The 15,313-nt window shown below is 39.7% G+C and overlaps 1 protein-coding gene across 2 annotated transcripts in view; it reads right to left on the reverse strand.

Annotated features, from left to right (window-relative positions):
• Positions 1-15,313, reverse strand: part of TMED8 (transmembrane p24 trafficking protein family member 8) — a 32,067-nt gene that overhangs the window by 8,584 nt on the left and 8,170 nt on the right. For both annotated transcript variants that reach the window (XM_025996427.2, XM_072762097.1), the window contains exons 2-5: positions 5,779-5,860; positions 2,659-2,788; positions 739-865; positions 44-349 (exon numbers count right to left, since the gene is read on the reverse strand). In XM_025996427.2, the coding sequence (XP_025852212.1) occupies positions 44-349; positions 739-865; positions 2,659-2,781 (556 nt within the window). In that variant the 5' untranslated portion in view covers positions 2,782-2,788; positions 5,779-5,860. The remainder of the gene's footprint in view (positions 1-43; positions 350-738; positions 866-2,658; positions 2,789-5,778; positions 5,861-15,313) is intronic.

The raw sequence follows: 15,313 nt of genomic DNA on the forward strand, positions 1-15,313 counted from the left end.
CTGAGAAAAAGCAAATTCCAAATTATGTTAAAATTAAATTTACCTTCAATCTCTTCCTCCTCTTCCTCGTCTTCATCCTCATCCTCACTGGAATCACTGACCTGCACAGTTATGTCAGTACTGGTTACAGGGGTCCAGTCAAAATAAACTCCAAAGCCAATGTCATAGTCGTCGGTGGCAAACTCCCAGCAAACACGCTTCCCCTCTGGATGCGTAGGTACCCGGATGGTCACCACCTCACCCCGCTTCACCACCAGACGGCTGTTTTTCTCTTTGCCCAGCTTGCTTTTAAATTCTTTCATCTTGGCAAAAGTCCAGATGCATGGAGGCGCCATCAGAGGGGGGGACACTGAAAGGACAGGCAGCTCACTACTGAGAAACCAAGAGGAAATGTAAAGACACCTGACATTTGGCTTAGGGTGGGTATCACAGTCAAAGACCTTCTTTCTACTTCATGGCTTCTTTCACTGCCTTTCACACTTTTACCTCCTCACTTTCCTTCCATCAGTCAGCCTGCCCTTTTTTTTTTTTTTTAAGATTTTTATTTATTTATTTGAGAGAGTGCACAAGCAGGGGCAGGGCAGTGGGAGACAGAGAAGCAGGCCCAAAGCCAGGCTTGATCCCAGGACCCTTGGCAGGCTCCAAATGGACTAAGCCACCCAGGCGCCCCCTGCCTGCCTTTTCTTTAAGCACCCCTTGGGAACAAAGAAATCACCCTCCTACCCCCAAAGCTCTCACCTTTCCTGTGATCCCCCAGGAGATCTGCAGATTCCAAATCAGCTGAAAGGATATCTACAGCTCCTGTGTGTTCAGATTGGATCATAACGATGTCCCCAGACCTTTGTGGAACTTGGTACTTGGCCATCTGTACAAGAACACTCTGATTACAGCACTCGCTAGAGGGGCAGATCCCCATCAGCCCCTTCCCCATGGTGCTGCCCGCCCACCCATGCCCTCTTGCCTCCACCTTCCCAGCTCAAAGCCTGCAGTGCTAAGTTCCCTCCTCCCTTTTGCAACTCTCCACTCCAGACCCTTTATAAAATCTTTGTCCATGAACATCCTCCAACCTCGCTACAAACTTCTGCACCAATAGGGTTTCTGTGCCTTGCCTTGATCCCAGCCTGCACAGCACCTCCCTGCAGCCCCCCTTCTGGAGTGTAGCTCGACTCCAGCTCTGCCACACATCCTCCTTCTGCAACTCCCACTCACGGGTTACCTCCAGATCCCTGTCAACTGGGTCACCAAAGCACTGCAGAGAGAGAATCTGGTTTATATTCTGTCTCTGGTTCAGTCATGGCACACCTGGGATGGCCCAGGGCCACCGGTTGTCACATCCACTAACAGTGTTCTATAAATAATCACAATTTTACCTATTTAAATGTATTTTTTTAATTTAAATGTATTTAAACAGTACATTTGCTGCCAGTCATCTAACCTGCATGAAGAGTACAAACATCACTTGAAACTTGAAGCCCTCACTAGACCATGGCAGGAGGCTTCACACGCTTTCTTATGGGTTTCTTTTTTTTTTTTTTTTTTAATATTTTATTTATCTATTCATGAGAGACACACAGAGAGAGAGAGAGAGGGGCAGAGACACACAGGCAGAGGGAGAAGCAGGGAGCCCAATGTGGGACCCAATCCAGGGACTCCAGGATCACGTCCTGGGCCCAAGGCAGGCACTCAACTGCTGAGCCACCCGGACATCCCTCTTATGGGTTTCACATCAGACTCCTTGGATCAGTGTTCCTGTTTCTTGTTTTAATGCCATAATTTCACGCTCCTTCTCCAAGCAGTCGGTAGGCAACACAAGACATTATACCCACTGCCCACACAGGATTGCACACTACTGAGATGGCTGTCCAGTTAGGAGACCAGAATTATATTTGCAAGAAAGAAAACTTTTAATTACTCCCAGACTATATCTTCATAACATCTCTGTCTGGAGAATAAGTCCTTCAGTTCTTTACTTGCATTGCTTTATGAGGTAAATGAGACTTTGGCTAACCTGCCTAAGTGAGTCTTTCCTTTTCCAGAGGGCTAAACAAAGGATTTAGTTTGCAACATATTAGCAGCCTAGCATTAGTAAAGTCACTAGGTCTTAGCTTCAATTTCCTCATCTGTAAACGGAACATAACGGTGCCTGTCTCACAGGTTTGTTCTCAGAAGTAAATGGAGTATGATGCATAAAAATGCTTTGTAAACTATAAAGCATGATGCAAATGTAATTATAATGTTTGCACTGTCTTTACTGGCACTAATACTGTTTGATATTATAATAGATGTGTTAATAATGATACAAACAACCTATTTCTCTATGGCAGGGAGACAGACCACTGCTATCTCTACCACTTCTACAGAAACTTTATCATAAGTATGGAGGAGTTCCTGTGGTAACAAAGAAACTGAAGCTAAAACATAATCCCATGAATCAAGGCTCCAAACATCCAGAGGACATGTGAGCGTTCATTTCAACACTTCATTTTTTAAATAGCTGCTAGTTCAGTGACGGGTCCTGAGGGCGATGCACATGACCATTCTTCAAATAATCAAAACCGAGATGCCCCAAGGCTTTCTAGTTCCAACGCATCTATATGCATCTAAATCCTGGTGCCACAAACCGCTCCTTCTGAAGAGACAATGACAATGCCACCCTACCTTGTTGAGGGCCGGGGCCTGGTCTGTAGGCAGCAATTCCTGTTCTACCAAGGCCTGAGCCTCCAAGGCACCAGCTGTTTTCCGCAGATCTTCTGGGGCATCCTCACTCACTGGAGACACCATCTGTGGCCTCTCAGAGGAAGAGAGTATGTCAATTCAAGGACTCTTAAAAAGCACAGTAGTAGTCTTGGAAAAACTTAGAAATAAAGCACAACCTTCAAGTGACACCTCCCAACCTCTGCTTTCCTCTGGCATCTAGGTTTACTGTCCCTTAGGCCTCACCTAAGCCAGAAATTAATCACCAAAACAAAGGGAGTGTACACAGATTCGCAAGGCAGGCCCTCTCTGCTCATCCCAGGAGCAGCTTCTCGGCGTTTCCACTTCATGCCATCCTCCAAATCGCCCTGGGGTTTTATTACCCAGTTCACTGGGTAATAAAAGGTCAATGCTTTGTTTCCTTTTTTAAGCACACTAATCTATTATCCCAAGGACTTAAAACATAAGTATTTGAATAATTACTTTCAAAGAAGCAAGGGAATAATGCTCTTTCCTTTCCCCTGGCTTCCAGAGAGACCAGAAAGTGAGTTAGGTGCCAGGGCGGCAGTATCATACCCCAGGGCTCTTGGAAATCTATGGCCAACACAATCTGTGAAATGGATTCTTTAGAGCAGCAGTTATCAGAGTATGGTGTTTCGTTTAGACCACACCAACAGAGTGAATTCAGACCACATTCTGGTGACTACAGACTTGTGGTTCACATTTGCAGAGCAGATTATTGTTTTCTCCCCCTACACAGTAACAAGGTAGAGACATTCAAGTTTCCTTGCGATCCTGTTTGTGGAGGGATTTTTTTTTTCCTGTTTATCTTTTTACTGAAAGTTTAAGTTTTTGGTGTCCTAGCTCCATGATGGGGCAGGGGGAAGGGGTCTCTTATTAGACTCTCTTCCTTGGGCATTTCTTCCTTTTTTGGTAGTTCATAAAATAACAGTGCATCTTAGAGTTGATGGCAACTTAAGAGTCTATGAAATATGATGTATACTTGCTTTCTGTCTGCCCCCTAGAATAAAAACTCCATGAGACCAGGGACTTGGATTGTTTGTTCATCTGTGGTATCTTCCTTGCCTAGAACACTGCCAGGTAAGTAGCAAGCAGGCTCTTAACAAATACTTGTTGAATGAATAAATAGTAGATAGCCCCAAAATATTTGAATAAATAAATGAATAAGTTAATTTTTGTTTGAGAGCAAAAAAGGAGTACTGGCATGTGAGAATACAGCAGTGATTCTGACCATTAGCCTGACCTTACTGTGTATGGCATCTGAAGTCATTTCTTTGCCTTTTGTAGGCTATTTTGCACAAAAACAATTCTAAACAGGACATGCAATAGCCACATAAATTTAATATTCACACTTTATGCTCTGAAGAATCAATGAAGGGTATTTTGGGAAAGATAAGTTGCAAATTGCTTAACACCAATGATAAACCACGTAAAGGAAAAACTCCCAGTGTAAGCCTTCTAGTGTATGCTGACCCGTGGTAGGGAGGGCATCCCAAGGGAGGGAAGAGTCTGGCCAGCCCAGCTAGCCTCACTGGAAAAGAGAGAGAGTAGTGCACTTCCGGTTCTAACATATACAAAACATAAACCCTACACTTCAGGCATCATATGGGCTGGATTTCTTTCTTCACACACCAGATACTAGAAACAAAGCTTTAAAATTAAATCTCCTTTTTTTCTAAGAATGTTGTACATTCTTCGCTCAAAAACTTTATTTACCCTACGAGGAAAAATTAGCTTTGTGCCAAAAGCCATCTTCCAAATATCCTTCAAATCACCATGTACAGAAAAAGGGTGAGGGAAAGGAGCTTCCCTCCTGGGATTTGATGAGAACAGGAATTGTCTCAAATCATCAAAGCCTTGGGGAGGCTTTGTCTTCTAAAAAGACTGTTACATAAATAACCTAGTAGCTCTAAGCATAAAACTCAAAACCCTTCTAATGCGACTTATGGGAATAAGCTTTAGAGTAGAAAAAACCTAGAGCTCTATGAACTTGGGAAATTTTTCAATTCACTGTTTTGTATTCCTTATTGTAAAAAAAAAAACAAAAAAAAAAAACCTGTTTCAGTAGGGCTGCTATGAGGATGACATGATATAATATATTTTAACACCTAGTACAATATTGAGCAAATAGAAATATTCTGTAAAAAGTAACTATTATCATTATTATGGAGAAAAATTCAATAAAGTATGGTTATGTATCACCAACTATATTATTATTATATTAATCATGGTCTTCCATCACCTGAATTCTGGGGTTTTGAAAAAAGTTTTATTTCATATATAAAAGTAAGAAGAAAGAACTTCTACTTAAGAAATAACAGATCTGGGGGTGCCTGGCTGGCTCAGTTGTAGAACTTGAGACTTAATCTCAGGGTTGTGAGTTCAAGCCCACATAGGGCAGAGAATTCACTTAAAAAGTAGATAATTTTTTTAAAAAAGAAATAACAGATTGTTTAAATATCTTGACATTCCTCTCCACCCCTAGCAATCAATTTTGTGTGGGGCATGGAGCCAACACTGGTTCTAGTGGACAGTATCATGCCATAAGCAGATCAGTTGGACTATAATATCCATTAGCTCTCCTGTATCTCCAAAATACAGCTTTTCATTAATTATTCCATTAATGTTTCATGTTTCTACTTATTCCAGAGCTCAGTACAACTCTTTCCTGTCTGCTATATGCACTCTGGTATCAATGACAGTAGGTAGATGAATGGATGGAGCAGGAAACTAAGAATAAAACTAAACACACATTCTCTTGCAAGTCCAACCTGGGATCCATGTCTAATGTATGAACATTTCAACCTGGGTTCCAGGAGAAGACAAATGAAGATACTATACTACTTGTTACAGTTTTGTTCTCTGAGAGTAAAGAATATTTCATAACCTGAAATAGATTTGACGTTGCCCCTAACCACACCCAAGGATTGACTAATGAATGACCAAATCATCCACACTCTTCACTCCAACTTGCCCTCCCTCTTAAAGCAGATGTTCATGCCTTTCATCACTTCCTTATCTCAGAAGATAAACATCAAGGAGCCAAGCAGTTGCTGTTCCTACCTGTAAGGTGAGGAATGGGGTTCTGGATCAGAAGCAGAAGCCACTAGAGAGGTGACCTTGGTGTTTTCTAGATCTTCATTCTCTAGAAAATCATGGAAAGAAAAATTCAATATTTGAGAGGGAACGCAATCATAATTATCTTATAGCTTTAAAAAAATTGGCAGTTTCAACCAACTGTCTCTTTCCAAAAATATTCTGGGCATCCACTTCTGAGAGTCCCAGTGCATAAATTATTCAAGTCCTCACAGTCAAGTACTCAGACCATCATAACCCATTCATGAAAAAATATGTTCCTTTCCAAAACAAGTCCCTACAAAATTCATTCTAATTTAAGAATCACATTTCTCAGGAAGCATATGGTTAAATTTGGCAAAATGTAGAGGGAAGAGTGAGATTTAGGATGAAATGAACTAGAATTCAGTGTCGAAGGATGGAGTACCACCTCTATATTCAGGAAGTTCACATCAGTGTAGCCAGGGGAAAGGATCTTTGTAATTTCTTTTACTTGCTCATTCACCAGTGACTTACTGGAGAACTGTTAGGTAGCTACAAGGAGTATACAGGTACATGTATATACAGTATACATGGCATAAAGAGAGCCATGTCCTCAGGCTCACAGCAGGCCTATGGCTGGTATTACTGCCATTGTGCAGGTAAGGACACTAAGGCACAGAGACAAGATTCAAACCCAGACAATCATGCTCCTAACCCTTAGGTGCTACTGTTTTATGGTTTATTGACCTAGCCTTTCTTTGAGCACTCAGAAAAGCATATGGTTCTGTGTATTTAGATAATCCCTGGTTTAACCTCCTCTAGTGAAGTCCATAAGAAACTGAAGCCCAAAGTCCACTTCCCACTACAAAATACAGCTTAAATGAAGTAAACCTCAAATACTGCAAATGTCAGAGTTTGGTAGCAACATAAAAGTGCAAACGATAGGCAAATATGATCCAACTTAAATCTAGTCTCACTTTTTTTTATATGTGAAAATATCTATTTTTCTTTTTATCAGCTCACACTCTTCTAGGTAGAAAGATCTTAGAGCTTATGCCACCCAATTTTCCTCCTGGGAAAAAACAGAAAAAATTAGTCTCTGTCCTCAGTTCCTGGCACAGAATTATGAAAATCCTGATGATTTCCTAAGTGAAAAGACTAGTAGGAGTATGTTTTGTTCTAACACTTGGTCTTTGACTCTGGTTCCTGACACAGACTTCCTAAATACCCCGGACCTTCCCTGGTGATAGCAGTGTCTTTTGTTCCAAAGTGACTCTGGGTGGGCTCCTGGATGGGGGTTGCTCACAAGAAAGGCCAAGGCATGATCAGACACTTGGAATTATCAACCCCACCCCTCATTCTCCAGAGAGGGGAGAGGAGCTACAATGAAGTTAATAACTGATCATACCGATATGATAAACTTCCATAAAAATTCCCAAAGTACAGTGTTTGGAGAGTTCTAGGTTGGTTAACACATTCACATACTGGGAGGGTGACACACCCCAACCTCAATGAGACAGAAGCTCCTACGCTCAGGACCCTCCCAGACCCTGCCCACTGTAGCTCTTCATCTGACTTTTCATCTGTATCCTTGCTCATATCCTTTCATAAACTGGTAAATGTTAGTATTTCCTTGAGTTCTCTGAGCCACTTTAGCAGACCATCAAATCCAAGGAGGAGGAGATCATGGGAACCTTCAATTTATAGGCAAGTCGGACAGCAGTTGTGGGTAACCTTGGGACCTCCTACTAGAGACTGGCATCTGAAAGAGGCCCTTTAAAAAAAAAAAAAGAAGAAGAAAGAAAGAAAGAGGCCCTTTTCACCAAGAGATGAGAATACAATGTTCTTCCCTATTTTGACCTAAGTAAAATTGGCTTCCTAATAACCTCTGCTCTTCTAATCCTTCGATCCTTTGCCACAATAGCCTTTCAAACATTTGCAGCCTGGTATTACATTTCCTGAAAGTTCCTCCTCAGGCTAAGCATCTCCAGTTCTCTCAATCATCCCTCAGGTGACCTCTGACCATACCGGCTTCCTTTGGTTGTTCCTCTTTGTTCCATGTGGTTTGTTTTTTAAAGATTTTATCCATTTATTTGAGAGAGAGAAAGAGATAACGACAGAGAGAGAACATGAGCTGGGGAGGAGAGGGAGAAGCAGACTCCCCGCAGAGCAAGGAACCTGACTCAGGACTTGATCTCAGGACCCCCAGATCATGACCCAAGCTGAAGGCAGACACAACCAAGTGAGCCACCCAGGAGCCCCTCTTTGTTCCATCTGAAGTAAGGGACTAAAATGGACAACTTTCTCAGATGTGTTATAATCCACCCAGAGTACTGAGACTATAAACTCTTAATAAGGACACAATATTTCTTGATTTTTTTGTTACCTTATATTCTTTTTTCGTAAGTTTTTTATTGAAATTCCAGTTAGTTAACATATAGTGTTATATTAGTTTCAGGTGTACAATATAGTGATTAACCACTTTCATACATCACCCAGTGGGCATCACGACAAGTGTACCTCTTAATCCCTATCACTGATTTAGCCCATCTACCCCACCCACTTCCCCTCTGGTAACCATCTGTTTGTTCTCTCTATAGTTAAGAGTCTGTTTCTTGGTTTGGGCGCTAGATTTTTTTTTTTAAGATTTTAAAAATTTATTTATAAGAGACAGACAGAGAGAGAGAGAGAGCGAGAGACAGGCAGAGGGAGAAGCAGGCTCCATGCAGGGAGCCTGATGTGGGACTGGATCCCGGGAACCCAGGATCAATCACACCCTGGGCTGAAGGCAGGCGCTAAACCGCTGAGCCACCCAGGGATCCCCGGCACTAGATTTTTTTTTAACTGCAGATTTACCCTGTTAGCCTAAATAAGTCAATCATGATCTCCAGGGCATATAAAAATAAACTTATTCCAAGTTCAGTCTCACTATGCTCTATTTTTGAAACAGACGAACAGACTTTTGGAAAATAATTGACTTTTTAACTTTAATGAAGGACTTTACATGTCTATATTATTTATTTCAAATTAACTTTTTGAGGGGCACCTGGGTGGCTCAGTGATTGAGCATCTGCCTTCAGCTCAGGTTGTGATCCTAGCATCCTGGGATCGAGTCCTGCATCGGTCTCCACACAGGGAGCCTGCTTCTCCCTCTGCCTATGTCTTTGCCTCTCTCTCTCTCTCTCTCTCTCTCTGTCTCTCATGAATAAATAAAATCTTAAAAAAAAAAAACCTCCTACAACTCAACAGCAAAACAATCCAATAACCCAATTTAGAAATGGACTTGGGGCAGCTCAGGTGACTCAGTGGTTTAGCGCCGCCTTCAGCCCAGGGTGTGATCCTGGAGACCTGGGATTGGGTCCTGCGTTGGGCTCCCTGCGTGGGGCCTGCTTCTCCCTCTGCCTGTGTCTCTGCCTCTCTCTCTCGTGTGTCTCTCATGAATAAATGAAAAATGAAAAATATGAAAAAATAATCATGAAAAAATAAAATCTTTAAAAAATAAAATAAAAATGGACTTAAGACTGGAATATATTTTTCTCCGAAGAAGACATCCAAATGGTCAACAAGTATATGAAAAGATGCTCAACATTAATAATCATCAGGAAATGCAAATCAAAACCACAAAAATGAGATATCACCTCACATTGCTAGGATGGCCATTGTCAAAACAACAGACAAGTATGCAAAAGATGTGTAGAATTGGAACGTTTACACTTACATGAGAATGCAAAAAGGTGTAGCCACTATGGAAAACAGTACAAAGATTCCTCAAAAAATTAAAAATAGAAATACCATATCATCTACCAATCCCATTTCTAGATATTCATTCAAAAGAATTTAAATCGGGACACCTGGGTCAGCAGTTAAGCATCTGCCTCTGGCTCAGGGCATGATCCTGGTCCAGGATCAGGCTCCCTGCATGGAGCCTGCTTCTTCCTCTGCTTCTGTCTCTGCCTTTCTGTGTCTATCATGAATAAATAAAATCTTTTTTAAAAAAAGAATTTAAATCAAGATCTCAGAGATAATAGCACTCCAGTGTTTTAGTACAGCACTAATCATAATAGCCAAGATGCAATAACAACCTAACTGTCCATTGACAGATGAATGGATAAAGAAAATGTTGGTAATACATACAATGGAATATTATAATATTTTTAAGAGAAGGAAATCCTGCAACATGTGGTAACATGGATAAATCTTGAGAACATTACACTAAGTGAAAGAAGCCAGTCACAGAAAGACAAATATTGCACAATTCCACTTATATGAGGTATCTAAAATAATGAAACTCATAAAATCAGAGAGTAGAATGATGTTTGTCAGGGTATCTAAAATAAAGAAACTCATAAAAATCAGAGAGTAGATTGATGTTTGTCAGGGCCTGCGGGGAAAGGGAAATGAGGAGTTGCTAATCAATGGGTATAAAGTCTAAATTATATAGGATGAATAAATTCCAGAGATCTGCCATATAATATTGTCCCAATAATTAACAATACTGTATTGTACACACAAAAAAATTAAAAGAAATATTTAGAAGCACTTCAAAGAAATAAAAAGAATAAACATTAATAATAAAATGAACAAATAAAACACCATGGCTGTTCAATGCTTGCAGAGCCTGAGCCAAAAGACACAAGTCCCATCAATTTAACTCAATACCTAACGAACTCCTAACAAGTGCCTGGCCCAACACTATGTACTGAAGATGAAGCACTGAAGCAGACACAGTTCTGGCCCTCATGAAGCTTTCAGTCTAGCAGGGAAGACTGCAAAGGGCCTTTATCCCACAGATGATCACAAATTTTAAGCTTAGGGGCACCTGGGTGGCTCAGTGGTTGAGTGTCTGCCTTTGGCTCAAGTCATGATCCCGAGGTCCTGGGATCAAGACCTGCATGAGGCTTCTCACAGGAGCTTCTCCCTCTGCCTATGTCTCTGCCTCTCTCTTTGTGTCTCCCGTGAATAAATAAATATTTTTTAAAGATTAAGCTTAAATTTAAGCTAGGAAATGACATGGTCAAATTTGTATTTTTGGGTAGGATTCTATAGCAGCTGATGGTAAGATGGAGCTTACCAGACCAGATAAGGGGCCTTGGCAAAGTCCACATGAGAGACAATGAGGACCTAATAGTGATTCCTGAGACAGCATAGACAGGACTCAATTAGAAAATCATTAGGAAAAAAAAAAAAAAAGAAAATCATTAGGTAGTCAAATTTGTTTTTAGGATGCCCATGCTGGCCATGCTTGTCTTCTTACTAAATGTTCACAAACCATCTGTAGCTTTTATTTGGGCCATTCTGATTGGTGTATGCTCATTTATTTGTGTACCACTGATGACTTCTGTTTCTTGACCATTTATAAACCCTCTTTTATAAAATGCCTATTCAAGTCTCTTGCCTACTTTGCTGTTTGTCCTTTTTTTTTTTTTTTTTTTTTAAATCATATGACCCTTTATTACTTTCCTTTGTAGTTCTCAGCTAGCTGGGTATTCCACTGTACTACTATTGATGTCATCTATGATGTCATAGATGGTTCCCCAACAGATGGTGCCCCATCTATGTCCAGCAATGTCAACAAGCTCATCAGAACTGATATTTCCATTGTGCTTAATGTTTTTCTGCTTCTTTCTGTATCTTAGCAGTTCCTTGAGGCCTTTGATAATGAGGGCAGAGGCAGAAAGTACCACCTGAATCTGGGCCTGTCATGAATGGCCATTTTCACTGTAATCCTCAGATCTTTCCAATCATCAGTTTGCTTTGGCTATGTATCATCAACCTTTCTGGAAGAAAGATGCAGGACGACAATCTTGGGAGCCAGGGCAGATGTAGCACCAACTTCCCCATTGCTGCACCTCAAGTATATGACTTTGATCTCATTGGGGTTAAATTCAAGCAGCATGGTGAAGGCAGCTGATTAAGGACAGCCAAAGAAAGTTGTGCCTTGGCCATCTCCAAGCCATAAGCTGAAAGTCAGATCGTCTTTTTACTACTTATAAGAATTCCAAATACAAACCTTTGTTTATTACATGTGTTACAAATACCTGCTTCTACTCTGTAATTTACCTTTTCAGTCTTTTTAATAGTGTCCTTTGGTGATCCCAAGTTCTTCATTTTAACGTAGTCAAAGCATATCACTCTTTTCCTTATTAGCCCTTTGTCTTGAGAGGTCTTCTCCTACACTGAGATCAATATATTCTCCTATACTTTCTTTTAGGAGCTTATTATATATTGCCTTTCACATGTTTGTATGCAATCCAACTAGAATTGATTTTTTGTGTGTATGGTGAGATAAGGATCAAATTTCTCGTCTTTCCCTTCTTTCCTTTCTCTTAGGATATTCAATAGTCCTAGCAACATTTGCCATTCTTTCCTCACAGCTCTACAGTATAATCTTTATTGTAAATCAAATATTTCGTTTCTAGGATTTTATTCTATTCCTAGACCTTATTAGACTATTCTGTAAGAGCTTTAAAATAAATCTTGATACCTAATAGAGCAAATCTTTCCATCTTGTTGTTTTTACTCAAGTATTTTTATATACACTATTTATGGCCTTTCATTCCTCTACATATTTTTTAGAACTAGCTTGTCAAATTTCCATGCAAAAACCCCACCAAAACCCTGCTGGGATTTTTACTGGGATTATTTTACTTATATATCAAGTTGGGGAGAACTGACTTCTTTACAATATTGAGTCTTTTGATCTAGGAATATGATCTCTTCCCATTTATTTATTCTTTCATATCTCTCCATAATTATAGGGTCCTGGCCACAGAAATGAGATGACAAAGGGGATGTCATCATTTGGAAAAGGTTGCAATAAGACATGCACACTGTGACTCTGTATGTCTCCCACCTTTGGAAGTGAGCCTATGGCAAATGTGGCTTTCCTACCAAGCAGAAGTGAAAGTATAACTGGAGTGCCAAAACTAAAAGACAAAACACCACTGGGGCTGGTCAAATGAGGCAGCTAAAAATTGTATACTGCAGATTCAACCCTGTATTCTGTGAAGGAACAACACCTAAACCTTACTAAGAAGACAGGTGTTGCAACCCAGTCCTTAAGGATTTCAACAATTAATCACACAATGTATGTTCTGGTTGTCAAAAATAAAAAAAAAAATAATAATAATGTATTATAATTTTCCACACAAAGACTTTGCATATATTTTGTGAGATTTATTCTTAGGTATTTGAATTTTCTTTATGGTAAATACTATTTTTATATATTTTTTAACTTCATTGCTGGTACAGGCATACTTCATTTTATTGTGCTTCACTTTATTAATTACACTTTGCAGATATTGCATTTTTGACAAAGTTTGTGGCAACCCTGTGTCAAGCAATTCTATCAGCACCATTTTTCCAAGAGCATTTGCTCATTTTGTGTCTGTGTTACATTTTGATAATTCTTGCAATGTTTCAAATTCTTTCATTATCATTATATTAGTTATGGTGATCTATGATCAGTGATTGCACCTCTGCTGAAAGCCCAGATGATGGTATTTTTTAGCAGTATTTTTTAACTTAAGGTATTACACTTTTTTTAGACATATTGCTATTGTACATCTAATAGACTACAAAATAGCATAACCATCACTTTTTTATGTACTGAGAAACCAAAAACTTCACTTGCTTTATTGCAATATTTGCTTTATTGCAGTGATCTGGAACCAAACTCACAATATCTCATATATATATATATATATATATATATATATATATATATATATATATGCTTGTATATATAAACACAATTAAATTCTGCCTATTGGCTCTATACCCAGAAATCTGGACAAACTTATTTGTTCTAATAATTTATCTGTAGATTCTTCTGGATTTTCCATGCATAGTAATCATTTGTAAACAAAAGATTTAACAGGATTCCTTTCTAATCTTCATACGTTTTCTTTTTATTGCCTGACGGTATTAGCTAGGACATCCAATAAAATGATGAATAGTAAGTGATGAAAGTGGGCATTCTTGTCTTATTTCCGATCTCAGGAGGAAAACTTTCAAATCTCACCATTAAGTTTGATAACTGCTTATAGGTTTTTTGTAGGTATACTTTATCCAATTAATGTTTTCTTTTATCCCTACTTTGCTAAGAGTTTTATTTTTTTTGAGATTTTATTTATTTATTCATGAGAGACACACAGAGAGAGAGAAGCAGAGACACAGGCAGAGGGAGAAGCAGGCTCCTTGCAGGGAGCCCGACGTGGGACTCGATCCTGGGTCGCCAGAATCACACACCCTGGGCTAAAGGAGGCGTTAAACTGCTGAGCCACCTGGGCTGCCCCAAGAGTTTTAAATCATAAATGGAGGTTGAATTTTATCAAACACTTTCTCTTCACCTATTAAGCTGATGGTTTTTATCCACTTGCACATTAAAATGGTGATTTACAAAAAAATAAAAAATAAAAAAAAATAAAATGGTGATTTACAGACTTTTAAAAGGTATTAAAATGGGGCATCTGGGTAGCTCAGTTGGTAACGCATCTGCCTTCAGCTCAGGTGATCTCAGGGCCCTGAGATAGAGCCCCATGTCTATCTCCCTGCTCAGTGGAGAGTCTGCTTTTCCCTCTCCCTCTGCCCCTCCCTCCAGCTCATGCTTCCATGCACTCTCTTTCAAATATATAAATAAATAAAATCTTAAAAATGTTAAAACTCCTTTGCCTTCCTGAAAAAACTCAACTTGGTCACATATATTGCTGGATTTAGTCAGCTAACATTTTGGTCATGACCTTTTGCATCTATGGTAATGAGTGAGATGAAATTGTGATTTTCCTTTCATCTGAGATCATTCTGATTCTGCCTGAAGAATTTAGTTATTCCATAAGTGCCAGTCTGCAGTGGCAAACCCTGTGTCTGATTGCCTGAAAATATTTTTATTTTATCTTCATTCTTAAATACTATTGTCCTGGAAAAAAAATTCTCTATTGGTATTTCTTTCAGTATTCTAAAGATGATCTAGCTTCTACTGCTCTGTGCAGAAGTCAGCTAACAATTACTATTCCTTTCAAGGCACACTCTAATTTTTTCTGGCTGCTTTTTTTCTGTTTTGGCTTTCTAGCAATTTTTTAAAAGATTTTTTTAAATTTTTTTTAGAGAGTGAGCAAGAGCATGCACCAGTGGGGGGAAGGGCAGAAGGAGAAGGAGAGAATCTCAAGCAGACTCCCCACTGAGCGCAGAATCTGACATGGGGCTCCATCTCATGACCCTGAGATCATGACGTGAGCAGAAAATACAACTCAGACTCTTAACCAACTGAGCCACTCAGGTGCCCCATTTTTATAGCAGTTTTACCTTAATGTGTATCTACTATAGATTTCATTGTACTTCTGCTTGGGATACGTAGGGCTTCTTAAAACTGTGCATTCCATTAGCTTTGGAAAATTCATAGCTATTATCTCTCTCTCTCTCTTTTTAAAAGATTTTATTCATGAGAGACAAAGAGAGAGAGGCAGAGACATAGGCAGAGGGAGAAGTAGGCTCCATGCAGGAGCCCAATGTGGGACTCAATCCTGGGACTCCAGGATCACAC

Source organism: Vulpes vulpes, chromosome 6 (genome assembly GCF_048418805.1).
Source record: "Vulpes vulpes isolate BD-2025 chromosome 6, VulVul3, whole genome shotgun sequence".
Taxonomy (NCBI): Eukaryota; Metazoa; Chordata; class Mammalia; order Carnivora; family Canidae; genus Vulpes; species Vulpes vulpes.